Raw genomic sequence first — 22277 nt, 5'->3', positions numbered from 1 at the left:
GGATTTCTCGTATTATGAGATCCATGGGTGTTCTGTCTTCATGGTTCAAACCTCCCCATCCCCCTCGGAAAAAAAAAGAGCAACCCTGTGTAATGTGCATCTATTTTGTTCACACAAGGCTCCTTAATATGCAGAATATCCAAAGTCAGTAATGTTGCTCAGTACAGTTCTACATATGTTTACTGTTGTTTTTTAAATCCCTGCCCTGCCCTCTTTCCCTACTTCCTGACTCATTATTCTGTCATTATTTTTGCTGTATTAAAAATTTAATTGAGATCACAAGTTTCTCAAAGCAATGATTATTTTTTTTTGTTTTTTGGGCATTTTAACTTGTTTATAAAGCAGCATGTACAACAATGGTGCTAAATAAATAAAAGCTGCATTTTTCTTTATCTGCCAAGGACTCAGCAGAGGGTCTTAGTTCGACTCCAGCAAAGGATGTCATTACACCAAATTCCTGAATCAGAGTAGTGACTGCAGCTATTTCTACCTGCTCCTGCAGAGGAAATACAGAATCCTGAACTAAGTCAGAAGCTTTTCTCCCTGAAATGAGTGGGACCCTGTTTTGTCAGTTGCTACAGGAAACTCTTTTCATGCTGGAGGAGGAGAAAAATGGCGAATTTAATCATTTTGCGGTGATAAGTTGTAAAAGTAGAGCTTGTTATGGGCCTGATCGTGTCTTACAGGATTTTGGCCCATTTTGAGGGCAGTGTGCAGGTGCAATACCCCCGAAGTATCACCGTGAAACAGGAGTGGCCAACCTGAGCCTGAGAAGGAGCCAGAATTTACCAAAGAGCCACAGTAATATGTCAAAAACAAGGCATACTTGTGGCACCTTTAGTCTATAAGGTGCCACAGGTACGCCTTGTTGTTTTTGCTGATACAGACTGACGTGGCTACCACTCTGAGATCTGTCACCATGTAAGGCAGCACCCATCAGCTCCCCCCCACTCCCAGTGCTTCCCATTCAACAGCAGCCCTGTCAATCAGCGCCTCCCCATCCCGCCCCTCACCTCCTGATCAGCTGTTTCGTGGTGTGCAGGAGGCTTGGTGGGGGAGGCAGAGGAGCGAGGGCATAGCAGGCTCAGAGGAGGGGGTGGGAAGGGGTGGAATGGGGGCAGAGCCAGGGGTTGAGCAGTGAGCCCTGTCCCCCTCCCCCCCGGCACATTGGAAAGTTGGCGCCTGTAGCTCCAGCCCGGGAGTCGGTTCCTATACAAGAATCCGCATATTAACTTCTGAAGAGCCGCATGTGACTCCGGAGCCACAGGTTGGCCACCCTTGCATGAAAGATTGTGCTCAGAGAGGCAGGATTTCTGCCTACGCTCTCCAGCATGCAGTGAGAATTCATCTGCTGCTACACCTCTGATGTGAGCCTGGCCATCTCTGCTGACAAACATGAAGAGAGAGCCTTGCCCCTCTGTCTCCTTTGTTATATGGAGCTTGCTCCCGGGAAGTCTGCAGTTGTGTCTAGCTGCTGTGCAGATGTGCAGACTACCAGATGGGTAGCTTCTTGTACTGTCTGCACCTATGGAGCAGCTGCGCACACTCTGACCCTACATGGATAAAGAGACTTCAGGATGTCCTCCTTTTGGAAATCTACAGAGGTGTAAAGGGCACTGAAAGTGTGTGAATGTTATATACCTTGTCATGCACTTTAGTGCAAGTATAAAGTTTTGAAATATAACCATGTATGCTTGGCCTGGTATTTTATCTCCAGCTTTGTATAATGCTGAAACTTAGCGTAGGCTTCTGGACTTCTGCCTTCTTGAAGGTAGACTAAGCAACTTAATTCATCGCAATTAAATTTCACAAGCACATATGTTAAATAATGTAGACATTTTGGATCTTTTGGAATAAAAAAAATTTCTCCGAGAAATAGCTATTGAGCATGGCCTGTGTGCTTTTCAAAAGTGTGCACTGGTGTCGTAAATATAGTAACCTGTTGTGACTGGGATTCCCGGAGCAGGGGGCTGGGGAGTGTCACTCTCTGAGATTGCTCAATTAGGGCAAACTGCAAAGAATGGGGCAGACAATCCCCAAAACAGGTGGTTATTCTAATACTTAGAGTCTCCAAGCCAGCAGTAAAATGCTTCTGCAATACCTCACTGGTTACCCAGAAGCCAGAAATACAGTTCCCTTAAAACAACCCAGCCTTGGGCTTCCACCCAGGCAGCCAAGTCAAATATGATGATGCTGACTGAAAATCTTGTTCATCATATAAAAAGTTGTACCAATCTCAAAATATCGGACACATTACCCTCCAGATTAATGAATATTTCAGATCTTACACAAATACATGGTTACAGCCAATTCTTATTAACTAAACTAAAATTTATTTTAAAAAAGAAGAGAGTGAGTATTGGTTAAAAGGCAGGGTAGGAATAGAATTCTTAAGTCAGTTTCATAGTAGAGATGGTGAGCCCTAGAGTTGATGAGCCGTTTTCAGAATCAGTTCATCAGGTTATAGTCTAATATTCAAATATTCAATATAAGGGCAGTCCAGATGGGACTGGAGACCTCAGTCTTGTGACCTAAACTTCCCTTGCATGAAGCTTAAGCAGGTCTGAGATAAAAAGGATCAGGGCATAAGATTTCTTTATATAGATCACTGGCAGTTGTAATAGCCTCTTGACTGCAGATATTCCTTTGGTGAGGAATAGCAGCTTTGAAGTAGAACTACCTGTTTTCTATGTACACACAAGTAACTAGTTGCATTCATCAGCATAAGGTAATTATCCATTAAATAGTTCATAGACCATTTACTACAGACTTCAAAGAGAAATATAGACAATGACATTATTACACCCAAGTTTCATCTAAATGTTAATATTTCCTTTTGATCTCTGAATCAATAGTTATAATAATAGCCAGGAACCATTTGTTTACACGGTTAGCATCTAACAAGATATAAGTAACTCATACATGTATTACCTCATGTATACCTCTAATTTTCTAAAAATATATTTCAAAACTCTAGTCTATTTAACATGAAATGGTCCTAATTACTATTTACATACTTTTCTAATACGTCTCTAAAGGTTGAATCTGGATCAATTAGCCTGCAGTTGTGTAACCCTTTCTGGCCCTGTCACACCTGTGTATTATATTGGTCTAGTATGACTTTGTGACATTCTATAAAGATTTTGCCATACTTGTGGTTCAGTTATATATGTCCCCAAGCAAAGTAATATTCTATCAGTATGCGTGCCACTATATAGAAATCAAAAACTTCAAAAAGGCCTGGATCTACTCTCCTGGTTAGTATGTGCTCTCTAAATTAGTGGGTGCACTTAAAAAGTTGTTCCGTATTCTGTCTTAATATAACTGCTGTAGTACTTCATGATTATAAGAGAAAGAAGCAAAGCAAGCTCCCTTCTCAGTCATTCCTTTACTATTTTTGTACGCCTCTCTTCAAAAAGTCCAAGGCATCCTGCTTTTCAAGTGCAAATACCACTATAACTTGGTATTTTCTCGTGAGCCAGGCATCCAAGTAAATTTGCCCACAGACTTGATAGGAGAACTGTGTAAATGGTTTGTGAGGACACAGCATATACAGACCTGCTTGACCACAGCTAATCCAGAAAGGACAATGTTAAATGATTAAACAGTCATAGAGTCTTTGAGTTTTTGACCCTTTGAGGAAGACTGGATAATTCTTCAAATGCATTTGCCACTATCGTTGTGGTGAGGATTTCTCTGCACCCAGGCACACAGATGGTCCCCTCCTGAGCTGCATTCAGGCATTTCCATCTCCTTTTGCTCCCTGTGGCAAGTGGGGAAAATGCTGGCAAATGTCTTTTTGAAACTGGAGGCATGCTATCTCTCAAACATACCGACATTTAAGTAATCGTGTGACTTGTACATTGCATGCAGAGCACTTTACCATGTCATAATTTAGAATCTATTGTTATGTAATGCATTAATCATAATAATTTCCCGTATTGGTCTAAGTACTATCATGTGGTTGTCTCTGTTTAATGTTATTGAGCATGGCAACAGGAGGGAGCTTTGTTCCTTATCTACAGAATAAGAGCATTAAAATAGGAATGCACTGTTACAAATAAACTTCTATTACGTGTAGGTCACTGAGTCTATGCACTTTCAAAAGATCATTCGTGAAGTAACTTTTGTTTTGAGTAGTTTGCAGGTCCTGGCTGAGGCTTACAGACCTCTACTTACCCACTTCCAAGGGTTGTTCTGGCTTCTCTAAGAGAGAACATTTTTATTTCTACCCTCAAAATGTAGTTTTCAAAAAATATATAGGCTCTTCTGTTGCATTCATCACTGTAATGTCTGAGCACCTCAAATCCATTAATGAATTCAGCTTTGCAACATTCCTCTAAGGCAGGAAATTAATAGCCCATATTACAGATGGAGAACTTAGAAACAGATGAGTGAAATGACTTTCCAAAGGTCACAGAGGATGTCTGTGGCAGAGCTGGGACTAGAAATCGGATCTCTGGAGTCCCAGTCCAGTGCTTTTTACCACAAGATCATTATTTCTTTCCTTGGAGGACAGTTTATAGATGACTTTAGGCATATGATGCGGGAGTGCCGCAAGATCTTAGAAATATATGTCTCCTGTGACTTCCATGAAAAGTTGGCTATCCTGCTGCTGGCTTATGACACACACTTGGCTGGATAGCATTGTGTAGCTTGTCACAGAATGCATCTATATTATGGAACAATACCTCTGATTTGATTATAGGAAGGTACAGCACAGATGTTCCTTGTCTACTAGAGGTTGTGTTGGTGTATCCACCATGGTGTATGGCCATAATCCTGTTCGTACTTGAAATCTCCAAAGGTAGATCGACCAGTTTGCATGAGCATCATGTTTTCATGCTCAGAAGTCCTTAATGACATACTTGAATTACTGGTGGGTTATGTTCTAACTCCAGTCATTACTTTTGGGTAGTTTGGAAGTTAATGTTAAAGATGGTTTATCAGCATGGCTTCACTGGCAAACCCTTATGTCTGCACCGACTAAAGAGTAATCTGCAACCTAAGCCATTGCACTTGTGCCATCCGTGACTCATCTGCTCATAGCCACAAGTGTTCTCCTTTTACTTTTTCAAGCTGTAACTCAGAATCATAATTCTGTTTCCTGAGCCATCTAATCTCTTTTTTAATGTTATCAGCTTTGTGGATTTTGGCTTGTTGGATTGTTGCCTGTCATCATTGCCTGGCTCAGTAACAGTATAGTTGTCCAAAGGTAACAGCTTTGCTGGCAAACAAGCCAGTACTGATATTAGTCAATAACTTTGTGCAGTTCATAACATTAAAATATACCAGAGCACAGGTGGTCTGTATGTTTTTGTCTCCGAGAATAGCTGGATTGGCTGCTTTGCAGTAATGAGGGGTTTGTCTGTCGTGCAGTATGCTTTACCTGAGGCTTGCCTCCTTCCATGAACTTAACTTTATTTTTATGCTTTCTCTTCTGTCTGTCTGCTCTTTGGAGTCCCTGCTACAAGTCCTATCTATTCTTGATGAGTTGCGCACACCATTTTGATATGTAGCAGTCTAATAATGCACTGTTGTCCTGGAGATGGCAGAAAACAATAATTTGTATTATTAATTACATACCATTGGTACTCCCTTGTTTCTGAAGAGCCCGGCAGTGTATACAGTATGTAGAACTTTGGCTTGCAAACTTGCTATCTGGTTGTTTCAAACTCAATAATGAACAAATAGTCATAGAATTTAAGGCCAGAAGGGACTACCAGATTATCTGGTGTGACCTCCTGTACATCACAGGCCACCATCACTAGCTACTGCCTTTGTTCTGTTGACTTTCTTCCCATTTCTCTTACTCCAGTCTCTTGAAGTTTACTTCTTATATAATAATCTGATCCTCTCCTGTATTGAAGGTGCCTCCCAACTTTGTAGCATCAGCAGATTTCATTAACATGCTCCTTTTTGTGCCAAGGTTGTTAAAATATTGAATAAGTTTGGTCCCAAGTCTGATCCTTGAGGAACTCCACTACTAACATCCTTTCAGTCCGATAACTCATCTTTCAGCACCACCCATTGCCTTCTTCCCTTTGGCTAGTTCCTTACCCACCTTACAATTATTGAACTAATTCCCATATTTCCTAATTTAACTAATGATTTCCCATGTAGTACTCTGTCAAATGCTTTAGTCTAGTCCAAATATATTAGATCTACTGAATTTCCCTTATTTAAAAAATCAGTTATATTAGCAAAGAAGAAAATCAGGTTAGTCTGGCACAATCTACCTTTGGTAAATGTATGTTGCATTACATTTCCTTTTCTGTTCACCTCCATGAATGTAATTATTTTTTCCTGCAAGATTTGTTGTAAAGGTTTGCAAGCTATTGAAGTGAGACTATTAGACATTCCATTTGTCTAGCATCCAGCACTTTCATCCTTTCTCTGTTAGTAACTTCTCCAAGGCATTTGCATCAGTAAAACTTCAGTATCCTTCACAGCATCTTGCAGAAGTTTGCTCACTTTCATGACATCTGTCAGATGGCTCTGAAGCCATTAAAGTCATCAGAGCATAGCAAAGGTCTTGCTTGCTTTTACTGTATTGTTAATCCTTTTGTTTTGGGTTGAATAAGAACTAATGGAAATCTCCTCACAAGAAATGCCTATTACAAAGTCACAGCCTGGATTCAGAGCAACATTACCTTCTTATATTTGTATATATAAGCTTATATTGCCAGCCTGCATGCTTATTAGGTGTCTTGCAGTACTGTAACTGTTTTTACAACACAATGTCCCGCAACAACTCTCAATTGCTTCCAGCAGAATTTGCTTAGTTTTCATTCTTCTATCACTATCATAATGCCAAAAATCAACAGAGTTCTCGGTATGAATCTCTGGATGATGCACAGAGGTAGTGCAAGCACCTTTGAAAGTGATTCCAGTGTCTCTGGAATGGGCATAAATGTCAGCAGATATAGATTTGGACCAGTGTTCCCAGGACATGTGACGAGATCGGCTCATAATTGCACACAGTAAGTAGATTGTAGTAATACTTGCATTTCATAATAGATATTAATAGTGTATACATTTTTATAGTTGTTGTGATTGTTGTGGTAACAAAGCCTAATACATGTGTCTTGCTGATGCAGGTGAACATATAAGTCACAAACAAAAAACAAAGAACTGCCTCCCCTAAAGTCTTTGGGTGTTCAAGATAAGTTTGGCATTGCCATAAGCAAGTGCACAGAGAACAAAGTATGAGAAAGGAGGACAGTGTTATAGAAACACTAGGTAAATCTTATTGTGTGCATGTGTGTATACTACATATAGAACTTATATACGTTTACAATGTTCAGTCAATAGTTTGTCACTTTATTCTTTAGTCATTTTCTGCACACTCAAGAGGTGATTAAGAAGAAGCACACAAACCAGGCCAAAAGATGGATCGATGTCAGGGAGGCTTCTTCTGATGGAGTGATGCACCCTGGAGTTTGTTAACCTGAACTGTATCCAAAGCACCTGCTGAAGCTTTGTGTCTGGGGAGCAATTAGCAGACAAGGTGTTGGCCTTCATATTGGAAGGCACTTTTTCACAATCATTCCAATTACTATGCAAGTGAATCTAAATCTTTTGTAAAATTCATAATGATATGGTACACTGCACTGTATACTGGGTTCACAGAGATAATGGAATGAAAACTATTTGAGCAGAAAATCATCATGGATACAATTGTGATTATGTCTGGGTATTAGTCTTGCACAGATTTTTTTTTTCCAAAGAAGGTACAATCCAAAGATTGTTTACCGTAATGCAGTGATTTTATACTTGGTCCATGCTTTATGGTCACTCTGTTTTCTGTTCATATAGTGACCCAAGACCACATAACTGCTTCTGCCTGTATTGAGGCTCAGGGGATAAACTCTGTTCAGATTTTACCTGAGTGAGTAGTGCATATGCTGCAAGATACTGTGCATGAGTTCCATAAAATAAAATTTTGCCATAGCACACATCCTTTATTAGTAGTGTCCTGCATACTAATTCTAATCTGTTGGCATTTTTCTGATCACCAGATATGAAACTAATCATATTAATGGGTCAGCAGTTGAAAAATTATATTGGGGCATTTGCCAGACTGACCAAAAAGGAGCAGCTTGTCACAGCATCATTTTTGGAAGGTGATGGTGTTGGTAGCCTGAAAATGTAACAAACAGATATTTGAGCTACCTTTGCAAAGACTTGCCACAGGTTATTGAATGAAAGGGATTCTCTAGCAGGATGTAAACACAACTCCGGTTGCGCAACTTACTGTGCCTCTATAGAGCACTTTTTGTTTTATATCACCACATTGTATATGATGATACGTAATTATATTTCTTAACGGTTTAATTCATTTTCTGTGACTAAACTGCCTTGTGTATATTTTCTCTTGTCACATGCACCAATGCAGTGGTGTGCCAGTAGCATCCCACGAACACTACCATGACAGCAGCGGGGTTGAGTGGGATAGCAGGGTAATCAGATGGCTTATTTTATATGTGAAGTGTCCTGAGGTAGCTCTCTTGTGTTTGGCTGCAGGGTCAGTACTTGGATACTGAAACTCACATGGAGTATTCAAGACACAGTCTGCCTTCCTGATTCACACAAGCACACACGTTTCTGAAACAGCTGCCATATAGGTCTCCATCACACCCCAGGAACACCACCATGAAAGGGGAAAGTGACATGCGAAGAATAAGCAAGTAATGTTCAGATGAGGGTATATTCTAACAGCTGGCTTTCAGCTTTTCTCATGGATGCTCAAATCCAGCCATTACCAGTTGGATTCTGGTAGATGGGAACAGTAAAACTGTATTCCAAATGAAGTAATAGAGTAATAATTACTCTACCAGTGGCTTGTGAGTGCAGAGTAATGATCAAATGAAATGGTCACAGTATACTGCTCAGAGACTAGGAGAGGATCACATGGCAGCATTAACATAGGTTCATATCTTGTTAAAAGCAATTAATAAAATCTACTGTAGCTTTGACATTGAGTTCAGACATACCCCTTGATCCATCATAATTAACATGAATGTAAGTCTTTTAAAATATTTTCAGGTATCAGTTTTTTAAATAGCAGAACACACATCAGCTTTACACATGACCTCATGAAACGGCCCTACTCCCAGAGAAAGGACTCACAGTTAATGTCATGCCAAGGAGCTATGAGCAGGGCATCTCTTAGCAGTGCCCATCGGCATTCACATGAATGTTAACCTTGACAGCAATGTTACCAAGTCTTTTCAGGTCTCTGTGCTTTGGGACAAAATCCCCAGCATCATCCCTGGGTCCCTAAAATGAGGACAATGTGAAAGTATAGTAGGTTTTGTACAATAGTGCACCAAACAGGTTGGTGTGCTCGCTAGTGTGCTACACTGTAAAGGGAATTACCGGATTTTCTACTCGTGGGCAGTAATATCTGTGTCTGCGCTGACTGCTGACATTTACCACTGCATCAAGTTCCTGTAATGTAACAGGGAGACATGTACAATAGTGAATAAAAGCAGTATTGGGCTATATATATAGATCAACACTTACGATATAGGAAATTGCCTCATCACATAAAGGTCTCATGGACCATTCGTTGCTGTAGTCCGGGCTCCACAGGCAGAAAAATGTTTTTAAAGAACCCATGGCTAATTTAGGAATTCTATACATTTTTTTGTGAATAAAATTGGATCCTTTTGAGAGATTCCAGATCCTTTTGAGAGATTCCATTTTACAAGATTGCTTCAGCAGCCTGATTGTGAAGAGATGAGAAAACTTGGCTGCTCTCTGCCATGCACAGTTCTTCTCAATAACCAAATGAAGTGCTCTGCATAGGACAGCTATAATAATTTTCTGTGGGTGGTGCAGGCAGAGGGAGTGTGATTGCCACCTACTGTTCATGGGTGGCCAGGTGGGGAGAGCTGACTGAAAAAAAAGTTATATCCAGCGAATAGATGACCTCTTGAGGTCCCTTTCAGCCCTTCTTTTCTATGATCCTATGACCAAAGAACTCCATGTGTTTTGCATGTGTCAATTTGCTAGTCAACAAACATAACACAGACCTGTATTGGGCTATTGAGCTTCATATTTCCATGCATAAACAGCAATGTGTTTGCAAATTCAGTACTATTCTTGGATATCTACCCAAGTATGCATGTCCAGATGGCAGTAGGCATAACTTTAAAGTCTGTTTTTGAAAACTTGGCCTCTTATATCTTGATTGGTGTGGTATCATTCTCCTGCATGTACTACATAACTATTTCACTGTGCACTATGTGTTCACTTTACTCATGAGCATAAGAAGAACTCAAGGAAATTCAGTAGTACTAATTTAAAAAACCAAAACAAAATTAAGTCCACAAAGATGCTCAGAATTTTTCTCTGTATTATGTATCAGAGGTGTAGCTGTGTTAGTCTGGATCTGTAAAAGCAGCAAAGAGTCCTGTGGCACCTTATAGACTAACAGACGTATTGGAGCATGAGCTTTCGTAGGTGAATACCCACTACATCGGATGAATGTAGTGGAAATTTCCAAAGGCAGGTATAAATATGCAGGCAAGAATCAGTCTAAAGATAACAAGGTTAGTTCAGTCAGGGAGGATGAGGCCCTCTTATAGCAGTTGAGGTGTGAACACCAAGGGAGGAGAAATTGCTTTTGTAGTTGGCTAGCCATTCACAGTCTTTGTTTAATCTTGAGCTGATGTTGTCAAATTTTCAGATGAACTGAAGCTCAGCAGTTTCTCTTTGAAGTCTGGTCCTGAAGTTTTTTTGCTGCAGTATGGCTACCTTTAGATCTGCTATTGTGTGTCCAGGGAGATGGAAGTGTTCTCCTACAGGTTTTTGTATATTGCCATTCCTAATATCTGATTTGTCCCCATTTATCCTTTTACGTAGGGACTGTCCAGTATGGCCGATGTACATAGCAGAGGGGCATTGCTGGCATATGATGGCATATATTACATTGGTAGACATGCAGGTGAATGAACCGTTGATGATGTGGCTGATCTGGTTAGGTCCTGTGATGGTGTCGCTGGTGTAGATATGTGGGCAGAGTTGGCATGGAGGTTTGTTGCATGGATTGGTTCCTGAGTTAGTTACTGTGGTGCAGTGTGTAGTTACTGGTGAGAATATGCTTCAGGTTGGTGGGTTGTCTGTGGACAAGGACTGGCCTGCCACCCAAGGCCTGTGAAAGTGAGGGATCATTGTCTAGGATGGGTTGTAGATCCCTGATGATGCATTGGAGAGGTTTTAGCTGGGGACTGTATGTGATGACCAGTGGAATTCTGTTGGTTTCTTTCTTGGGTTTGTCTTGCAGTAGGAGGCTTCTGGGTACACGTCTGGCTCTGTTGATCTTTTTCCTTATTTCCTCGTGCAGATATCATAGTTTTGAGAGTGCTTGGTGAAGATTTTGTAGGTGTTGGTCTCGGGGGGGGGGGGGGTTGGAGCAGATGCGGTTCTACCTCAGTTCTTGGCTGTAGACAATGGATTGTGTGGTGTATCCGGGATGGAAGCTGGAGGCATGAAGGTAGGCATAGTGGTTGATGGGTTTTCGGTATAGGGTGGTGTTAATGTGGCCGTCACTTATTTGCACCGTGGTGTCTAGGAAGTGGACTTCCCTTGTAGATTGGTCCAGGCTGAAGTTGATGGTGGGGTGGAAGCTGTTGAAATCGTGGTGGAATTTTTCCAGAGTCTCCTTCCCATGGGTCCAGATGATGAAGTTGTCATCAATGTAGCATACGTAGAGAAGGGGAGTGAGTGAACAAGAGCTCAGGAAGTATTGTTCCAGGTCAGCCATAAAAATGTTGGCATATTGTGGGGCCATGCGGGTACCCATAGCGGTGCCACTGGTCTGGAGGCACATATTGTCATCAAATTCACTCTGTATTGTGCCTTTTTATTCACTTTATATACTTAGACTGTTAGCTGGCGCATATTATAGTATATGAAAAAGACAGTTGAAAATAAAGCTACTGCCTTTCAAGATCCTGTTTGCAGTGTTTTTGTAGCCCTGTTGGTCCCCAGTTATTAGACAGACAAGGTGGGTGATAATATCTTTTACTGAACCACCTTCTGTCAGTGAGAGAGACAAGCTTTCAAGTTACACAGACCTGAAGAAGAGCTAAGTGCAGGGCCAGTGCTTCCATTTAGGCGACCTAGGTAGTCGCCTAGGGTGCTAGGATTTGAGGGGACGGCATTTTGCCACCCTCAGTGGCAATTCGGCGGCCGGGGTCCTTCTGCGCTCCGGGTCTTCGGCGGCAATTGTGCGGCAGGTCCTTCACTCGCTCCGGGACTCGCCGCCAAAGTGCCCGAAGACCGGGAGCTGCGGAAGGACCCCCCTGCTGCAGAATAGCCGCTAACAACCAGGAGTGCGGAAGTACTCCCGCCTAGGGCGCCAAAAACCCTGGCGCCGCTCCTGGCTAAGTGTTGCTCAAAAGCTTGTCTCTTTCACCGACAGAAGTTTGTCCAATAACAGATATTACCTCACCCACCCTGTCTCTTTAAAAATCCTATCAGTTTGGTGGGTTTAGCTGGACCAGGGATCGGCAACTTCTGGCATGCGGTTCACCAGGGTAAGCACCCTGGTGGGCCGGGCCAGTTTGTTTACCTGCTGCGTCCACAGGTTGGGCCGATCGTGGCTCCCACTGGCCGTGGGTCGCCACTCCCGGACAATGGGGGTGTCGGGAAGTGGTGCGGGCTGAAAGATGTGCTGGCCGCAGTTTAGCGCAGCCCCCATTGGCCTGGAGCAGCAAACCGCAGCCACTGGAAGCTGCGATCGGCTGAACCTGCGTACACGGACGGTAAAACAAACTGGCCCATCCAGCCAGAGTGCTTACCCTGGCAAGCCGCGTGCCAAAGGTTGCCAATCCCTGAGCTAGATCATTGTTATGCTGAGTCAGATGTGGATTGGGAAGAGCTTAACGTTAAGCTACTCTCCCCTTATGGAATGTACTACTGTAATAAAACTTTTGTCTTTTATTTTTCAGATGGTGTATCCTTGGAACAGCAAAATCTTTCCTTACTCTCAGTGGCATCTAAGCTACATCAAAGTACAGTAGGCAGCATAGCACACATGGCCTTAACACAAAGCACAGTAGAACCCCAGGAAAATAATTTTCTTCATGTGGTTTTATCGTCACTTACCACTCCCTTTGATGTGACTTCATTTGACCAAGAAATAATGAGCAGAAGTTCAGAAGAAAGAACTATGCCAGTGGGAGATGTCACAGTAACTAGCAATGAAGCATATTTAAGTGACAATGGATTGATTAGCTCCTTTCTGAATGAACAGTGGACTCCTTCACTAAAGTCTATTACAGTGGAGTATCCTTCAGATAATTCAGTAGAGCCACCAAGAGAAACCTTAGAAGCTGTGTTGCTAACACCTTCGTTATCTGTCCTTTTGTTGCCATATGATGAAATGAAAACAGCACAACAAATGACAACATCACGTGCTGCCTCTGGTCACAGTCGTGCTTTCACACAATTGAAGCCTTTTGCTCCAGATGGTATAATTCCGACTACAAGCAGAGACTTGCTATTGTACCCCACAAATACAGATATTTATTTAAGTTCCACTACATCAGAGGTGGTGGTTGGACTGGTGGGAAATGGAGATGGAAGCTATGCATCTAGTTCAGATTCCTCACTGTTTTTGCCTTTTGATACTACTTCAGAAGGGTCCTCTCTTCTTACGAGACAGCTGAATGAGAATAGCCAAGTCATGCCAGATGCCTTGGCAAAAAGTACTGATCAATACACTGAAGCTTATCCTGATGTGAATAGCGATGCAACAGAAACTTTGGATCTAAGGACCTATTCTGTTGCAAGCATTTCTAGGACAGCACCTGTTTTGGTAACCAGCATGGAGCCTGCGTTGTTTTCAGTTAGTCTTCCATATGTGTCTTTCCCAGTTCACTCAGCTGCTGGTTCCACTGACTCTGGTACTTTTGTTACTGATGACTTGTTTACACAGGTGTTTTCCCATAAATCCTCCAGTACAACACCAAATTTGCCTGGCAATTTAGAAATACCAAGTCAAGTTGAGCTCTTCAGTGAGTTCATAAGCCCAGTGCCTTTCACTAGACCATATGCTTCATGTTCGTACTGTGACTTTGCCTCAGTTCCACCAGAACAAGTCTTATCAGCAGGACACACAGAACATGATGTGGGTTCGGGTGATTATATTGAAACATTATCATTCACAGCCTCTGGGGAAAAAGGCATTACTCCACTTACAACTGTAGTTACTGACTTGTATGAACTGGAGGAGTCAACTCCTGAAATCTTTGATACTACTTTTCCATCAAGACCTGTTGTTTCATTTTCTTCAAGACTTATAGAAGTCTCTGAATCAAACTTGTTTTTTTCAAACGGTGTGGACATTGGTCTTAACATAATGAGTACAACAATATTTCCTTCCTACAGACAGCCCTCTGAGGGAATATCATTGGATATCACTTCTGTTCAATTCCCCGTCCCTATTACTGAAACCGTTATTTTAACATCTGGTATTAGAGCAAAACCTTCTGATATCACCAGTGTTCTCCTTGAATCCGTGTTTACCACAAGTGAGAATGTACCATCAGTTACAATCAAACATACAGGCCTGCTGGAATCACCTGAATTTATGCCCTCAGAATCTGTACTTTTGCTTGACAAAACACCTGCAAGTGTTTCAACAGACAAATCATCTATAAATATTTCAGATTTTTCATCCAACCTTTTATCAACACCATTTCTCCCTGAACCTAGCAGCTGGTCATCTTTATCCACCTTTTATTCAAGAATGCCAAGTGATTTATCAACACTATTACCTCAGGTCTTCCCTACACTGCTGGGGCCATCGGTAGTTTTTGATGATTCCTCTAGTTGGGATTCAACTGAGTTTCTTGCAACTGACAGCACAAGCATAGAGCTTTCTCATCTCTCTCCCTGGCAGACTTCATACCTTTATTCAAATACATTTTCTGTTCCAAACACACACAATCCTGAAGTAATATCATCAAGTTTTTACTCTTACTCTTCCATGTTACTAGAAGGAACATCAGTCTTGCTAATGGATTCTGAAGTTTCATTTACCTCAATTTTCACAGAAGCTACCTCTCAGTTAGAGTCTTCACTCTTCTCCCTTGAATCAGCAGTTCCTACACTGGTGCTGTCCATTTCTGACTCAGAATCTATTCTCACCAGCAATATCTTGGTGGTTGAAACACAATTGACCTCACGGTTTACCACCTTTCAGACAACTCCTGTCTTAAGCGTATCTTCATCCCTTCTCTCAACTGTTACAGCTTCAGATGAGGATACTGGTGCTAGTGCTAACCACACATTGCTTTTGACATCTCTTTCCAAGGCAACTGCTAGTACAGCACATTTTGCAACAAATCCATATACGCTGTTGTTGCATACAGATGTGAACAGCATTACCGCTTCACCTGCAGAGTCAGTTTCTGTGGTCACGTCATTTGTACCTACACAGCTGCCTCCATCCATAAACACTTCCGCTGAATTTGGCACACAAACAAAAGCTAGTGTAACTGAAGTTACCAAGAGAACAAGTGCTACTACTGCTGTTACTACCAGCATTAGTAGCATAGTTGGCCATTATACAACTACTGAGAGCAACTCAAGTACTTCCTCATTCCCTTCTACTGCTGTAGTGGCCACGACTCCATCTGAAGCTATTATTGTCTCCTCTGCCATGACCACAACCCGACAACCATATGTTTGTGACATCACTGTTCCCGATACTTACTTAATCATGGCTGGTAAGATATTGCTAACTTTATTTCAATTTTTTTCTTTAAAATTATTTCAGAACTACTCCCCATTCTCTTCCCCTCCCCCACAAAAAAAATCACAAATGAACATCACCTTCTAACGCTAATCTTATCATTTAAATTACACGTATGTGGGTGCCCAATGAACATTTGAAAGGAGCACAGCATGGAATGTAGGTTACTAAATGTTAACCTACAGACTTGTTTACATATAGTTGTTATGAAGGGCCAGATTTTCAAAACTCAGCCTATATTTCCATGCATACAGCTTGGTTTGTATCCCTTGCTCATACAAATTATAAAATTTAGCTGTGCAAAACCTGCCCCTTGTGCACAAGTGGAGTGCAAATGGTGCTTTAAAATTGATCATGCATACATGTAGGCTTAATTGCAGCTCCTTTATAATTTTGGTGTTAAATTTATAGTATTCTTACAAAACTGTTTTGCAGAGTCTTTTAATAGCATGGTGGAATAAGTTTCTCTTTGAAGATACTGGGACTGTTTATAAATGCCATAATTTAAAATAAACTTTAGAACATGTGAAGCTAAAGCCAGTTTTTCTAAATATCTTTAACATTTTATTTTGCCATGTGAAAATGAGCTACATACCTGTATTTGGATTATTTTAGCTGGACTTGGTGTGGTTATGATCAGAAAAGTGACTTTGTATGCTTAAAAAGAAAGTTGCCTTGTTACTGCCTAGCTAATATACTACAGTTGTGAAGGAGCCATATTTGATGACAATCAAGAAAAAATGTCCATTTAAGTTTTATGGTCAGAATGTGTGCGTTTGATGTATAAAACAGAAAGAACAGAGTTTAATTTTTTTTCCAGATACGAGGGTGAGTTGGCTATGCTAATGTTAATTAAGAAAAATTGTGGGGGGAAGGAACTAGGGGGGAGGACTTGTAAACAGAGCAGTTTTACTATGCAAATATTTAATAGAGAATAAATACAAAACACCAAGATGCCATTTTACAGTTGCTTTCAGTAATCGCTGTCATAATTTGAAGTGTGGTTATGGTTAGCAATGCACCTGTGAGTGTTTTTAAAGTACCTTCGTATTCAACAGTCTGCCTCCATGTGTAATCAGTGAAGTGTTTGCTTGCTTTTTTTTTTTTAAACAAAAATAACTGGGGTTTTTTTTAAATGCCTATTTGTAGTGTATATCCAACATGATTATTGGACAGTGATTTGCATTCTATTCTGGCTTATGCATCATCTACAGGATTGTTAACTGTATTACAACAGCAGAATCTTTATTACAAGTGCTCAGATAAAAAAGAATGCAGTTTGCCTTTCAGATCCAGTTTGAATTTCTAGTCCATCTCTTACAAAGGTATTTGTTTTTACTAGCAGATGAACAAATTTGACGTGGAAAAAGTTGAGAGAAAATAACCACAGAATCCATGAAGCTATTTATAGAGTCACCCTTTCAGGGTATAATTGCACTTCTATCTGCATCTTATCCCTCTGTCTTATGCCTTCAACACACTTCACCTCATTACCTGCTTTGTCATGCATCAAACAACTGAAAATGTAACACTGAACCAAAGCACCATAGATGAAGCTAAAATGTACTTACTGACTCTCGTTAATTTCCAGTGCTGGCCCGCAGAGCTGTGCTAGAAAATGTCAGTGATTCCATCAAAGAAGTGCTGAGAGTTCAGTTCAGGCGATCAGTAGAACTGGAGGTAAGTGGTACAAAATGTGTATGTTCTTTGCTTAGTATAATGCTATAGCGTGGTGTGCTTTTGTTTTTGTTTGTAATTTTCCTATATAAAATAATTAATAATACAAAAACCTGGTGATTCTAAAGCACAGAGGAATTTTGTTTGAGGTTAAACAGGAATACTGTATACATAAAACATCTTTTCTTGCATTTTTAGTGCAAGTGTAACATGAATTGTTACTTACATTTTTATAACGTGATAGATTTAGGGAAGCGCGCCTTCCTTTCTGACTGGGATAAGCAGTGCTCCCCCACAGCTCACCCTCTTTATTGGCTGCTGTGTTGAGAGCTCCCCCACCTGTTTAAATTCACTTGAACCCCTGCATAGATTAATATCGAAAGGTGAACTGAAAAGTTTATACTGTCTAAAATATCAGTTCAGGGCTCTGTCTTTCTCTAGTGCCAGCTGATGACACTGATGATCCCAAGCACTTAAAACAAGGCAGGGAGCCTTCTCCATAGCTTGTACTCATTTATATTTTAGTGATATCAGTGCTTGCAGGAAAATGTGGAATCCTGAACTCAAGACTTGGTAGGCTGAAGAACATAGGAAATAATTTTAAGTTGTTAAATGTCATATTTAAGTCTACAGATAGGTAAGTCTGGGATATTCAGTAGTGTTTTTCCCTCTCTCCTCTGTGATGTTGAAGTTTGTGTTTTTCTTTTTTGTTTGTTTTAAAGGCTTAGACCCCCTCCAGGTTGGGGCGCAAATCAAGTTTGGGAATCATAGGACCTTGAGAGGTTATCTAGTCCAGTACTCCCCTGCATTCATGGCAGGACTAAGTATTATTTAGACAATCCCTGACAGGTGTTTGGAGATTTTTAAGAGCAGGTTAGACAATGATGGAGATTCTACACCTTCCCTTGGCAATTTATTTCAGTTCTTAACTACCCTCACAGTTAGAAAAATTTTCCTAAAGTCCTTCTAAACCTCCCTTGCTGCAGTTTAAGCCTGTTGTTCTTGTCCTATCCTCAAAGATTAAGAAAAACAATTATTCTCCCTCTTCCTTTTAATAACTTTTTATGTACTTGAAAACTGTTATCATGTCCCCCCTCAGTCATCTCTTCTCCAGACTAAACAAACCCAATTTTTTCAATCTTCCCTCATAGTTCATGTTTTCTAGACCTTTAATCATTTTTGTTGTTCTTGTGTGGACTTTCTCCAATTTTCCACATTTTTCCTGAAATGCGGTGCCCAGAACTGGACACAATACTCCAGTTGAGGCCTAAGCGCTGGAGTAGAGCAGAAGAATTACTACTTGTCATCTTTATATAACATTTCAACATAGTTCCCAAGGCTAAAAAATGAGTGTAAATTGGGACTTATATTAAAGGCTGCATTAAGCAAAAAGTGCCCCTTTTAAAAAAATTCTTTGACAGAACCTAGAAGTAGTTTTTTGGGTGGCAGACACGGTGCTGACTTTAGGCTCTGCACAATCAGATACTCTAAAATTTGAAATAATTACCATTGTTATGTAATGGTGGAAGAATCTGGCCCCTAAAAACTGAGTAAAGTTTAATTTACAGTTTATTACATAGGGTTTAATTGTATCTTTGTTCTGGGATGTTACATTTTGAGACTAATGGTAATTAACATAGTAATGCTAACAGTAACTCTTTGGGGCCAGCTCAGCTTAGCATTTTGGGTGTATTTCTGTTTACCTTAAGAATTACTGGCTTAGCTTTCTTTCATTCTTAACTATTATTGTTGACTCTACTGAATATTTTGAAGAATATTCAAAACATCTGCTGTTTATACTCAGTGTTGTCCATTCAGCAAACCAAGTTTTATAAACAAAGAGTTTTTCTCCAGCTTTCTGTTAATTTGACCATAATAGCTCAGCAAAGATGCAACATCTCATTCTGTGCAAGATTTCTTTTTTAATTTTCCCAGCTTTCCTGGGTGGCTGAAGGCTTATCTTAACTGCCTAGTTAACTTGAGTTATAGTAACTTGATTCCTGTCCACGTACACAAACCCTTAACTTGAGTGTAGTGATGCTTGTAACTTGATGTTCCTGACCTGCTGCGGAGGGGGTAAGCTAAAGCTCAAGTTAACACAACCCTGTGTTAATCTGAGTGTATATATCAATTTAACTTGCAATGAAGAGAGAGCTTGAGGCACAAGAAGATCCAGCAGCTTGCCCCAAGGTCACAAAGGGAGTTAGTTACTCAGTTATCATTTGAATCTGGGATAATATTAACTCCTCAAGCCTTCATGCTTTCCTTATAAACATTGTTTAAAGAGAAACTGGCCCTACAACTGTACAGTTTTATACAGTCTAGCAAAGCCTCCCTTGATTGGATAAATCTCAGATGTGTTGACCATCAAGTTGTGTTGCAAGTGCAACCCATATGAAAGGTTTGTCTTTGCTGCAAAGTTAGCTTGAGTTATAACTCAAGTTTTGTTTCTGTCTGCTCTCACAGATTTCTAGCTCATGCCCAGTGATGTTTTAAACTCAAGATAGCTGGACTTGTCAGGGTATTGGTTGAAGAATGAGTGCTGCTGATGCTCAAGCTACTGCATGCTGCCTGGATGCAGCTAGAGTCTGCTTGAGTGCTGACAGGTCTCTAATGCTGTCCTAGAATTCCCCTTGGGACCTTTGTTGTGTTTACCTACCTGCTCCCTGGTTCAGGACTGAAAGTTACCTCCAGCCAGTATAAATAGCCTGCTTTGCTTTTCAGACACTGCCTTAGAACGCAGCTTTCTGCACTTCTTCAGATCAGATGGTGTCTGGTAAAGCATCCTAAGCATGCATCTAGCTGGCATTGTGGACCCTGTGGTGTGAAGCCAGTCAGAATGGCTTCAGATCCAGGACCAGACATCAAAAGTCTTATAATGCTACCTCCTCTAGTCCGTCTAGGGCTTCACGGGACTAGAGAAGATAAAATTCATGAAGAACATGTACTGCGGGGCAAAGAACCACAAGTCCTAGAATGATTCCCCTAGAATGTCCCCATTCTCTGAGGAGCTGCACTGGGTGTTCAGCAGTGTCCCAACCATGGAGCCTGAGTACACCCGACACCTCAAGGGCCCCCTGGAATGTGCGTGGGCTCAGAGGAGGAACGGGAGCCAGAGTTAGCACCAGCCATAGCAATCTCAGTTTGCCACATCCACTCACAGCCAGTCTGACCTCATTCAGTACTTCTAGGACCTGTTTGGGGAGGAGATGGAGAAAAGGACTGGGGAGAATGCTGCAGAGGAACCAGCATCACCTCAGTTGGGTAAGGGAGTGAGTGACTTGCCCTTGTTATGGCTGGGGGGGGATATGATAACATAAAGGGGCTGTTGTTGCCTGTTTAGGACCAATTGCTATTATTGTATGGGGGGTGTTGGGTGCTAGAGGGTAGGCTTTTATGTTATACTGGTTTCAGGTTCACTTGAGGGGTAAAGGGAGAAATATCATCCAACTGGACATGTTCCCCCATGCAGTATTCATCTTGGACTGTACAAGATTTTAAACATGCAAGCAGTGATTTTTTTTGTGGTGCACACCCCTGCAGGTGTGCCAAACCGTGGCTATTAATACAAGCCAAGCAATGGTTGCAGACACAGCAATGGGTGTGAGACGAGCATGTCTGCAGAATGCGTGTACGGCAGTGTGTTTTTTCTCACACTACCCTAGTATTATGTTTTTGGAGGCAGCCAAAGCTTTAAAAAACAAAACAAAACACTAGCCTAGGAAATAAGTCTATTGCATGGTCTTTGTCAGTATTAAATCCAGAGCACTTGCAAAGTCTCTTGGAAATATTGGTCTGTGGTCTGGCTGCCAGAATGGAAGGGGGTAGATTGCAAAGGCACATCTGTGATAGTTCTGTTTTACTGCCTCTAGTTCAGCATCCTGTTTATATTGTCCCAGATTAGTTCACTAGTCCCCAGTCATCAGTCTGCCCATCACTCGCCAGATGATGAAACAGCTTCCTGGCATAGATAGGTGGTTATCTTCCAGAGTCCTGGAACACCTGATCAGTGATCTCAGACAGGTTCACCTCTTCCATTGCCAGCACAGTTTGCAATAAAAGTACTGTCATGGGATTAATGTTCTGTCATCCCACGCCTGTCCCTCACACACCCAAATCCCTAACCCCCCTTTTAAAAAATGAAAAAAAAATTGTGTGACTGTAAAAAGCATTTGCCATTGTCGGGGGGCAGGAGAGGGAACGCTGGAACTGAGCAGCTTCAGAGTAGAGAAATGCAAAGATGGAGGACAGGGCTGGCTTTAGGAAGTGTGGGGCCCAATGCGAACATTTTTGGCAGGACCCCGGCAGGGATGACTTAAAAAACAAACAAACCATAAAAAAAAGCCTTTCATTTCTTAGCACTGGTTCCCTATAAAAAGTTCTGATTTAAGGGATGTGCCACAGTATGTATTTTTTGTACCAATAGGGTTACCATATGTCTGTATCTTCCTGCCGGATGGCGATGTAAGAATCAAAAAGCCTGACATGTCCAGGAAAATACGGCTGTATGTTAACCCTACCTAAAGTTCTTTTTAAAAAAGATGGGCCTGAACTAGAAATGAGCTCTGTTTCACATGTGTGGGTCCCCACCACTCCCTGGGGGTGTGCTAGGGTGACCAGATGTCCCGATTTTATAGGGACAGTCCCAATTTTTGGGTCTTTTTCTTAAGTAGGATCCTATTACCGCCCACCCCCGTCCCGAGTTTTCATACTTGCTGTCTGGTCTCCCTAGGATGTGCACATGTGTGGGTCCCAGCTGCTCCCTGCCCCCCTCATTGAAGCAGGTGTGCAGGGTTACTGCCCTGGGAACTGCAGGGCACCAGTGGAC

General features: G+C 41.4%; 1 protein-coding gene across 3 annotated transcripts in view; it reads left to right on the top strand.

Annotated features, from left to right (window-relative positions):
- KIAA1549 (KIAA1549 ortholog) overlaps nucleotides 1-22277 on the top strand; it is a 233722-nt gene that overhangs the window by 104734 nt on the left and 106711 nt on the right. For all 3 annotated transcript variants that reach the window (XM_030544259.1, XM_030544254.1, XM_030544249.1), the window contains exons 2-3: nucleotides 12963-15746; nucleotides 17364-17452. In XM_030544259.1, the coding sequence (XP_030400119.1) occupies nucleotides 12963-15746; nucleotides 17364-17452 (2873 nt within the window). The remainder of the gene's footprint in view (nucleotides 1-12962; nucleotides 15747-17363; nucleotides 17453-22277) is intronic.

Source organism: Gopherus evgoodei, chromosome 1, assembly GCF_007399415.2.
Source record: "Gopherus evgoodei ecotype Sinaloan lineage chromosome 1, rGopEvg1_v1.p, whole genome shotgun sequence".
NCBI classification, from domain to species: domain Eukaryota; kingdom Metazoa; phylum Chordata; order Testudines; family Testudinidae; genus Gopherus; species Gopherus evgoodei.
The sequence above is the reverse complement of the archived record's forward strand: the minus strand, read 5'-3'. Positions and strand labels throughout refer to the sequence as shown.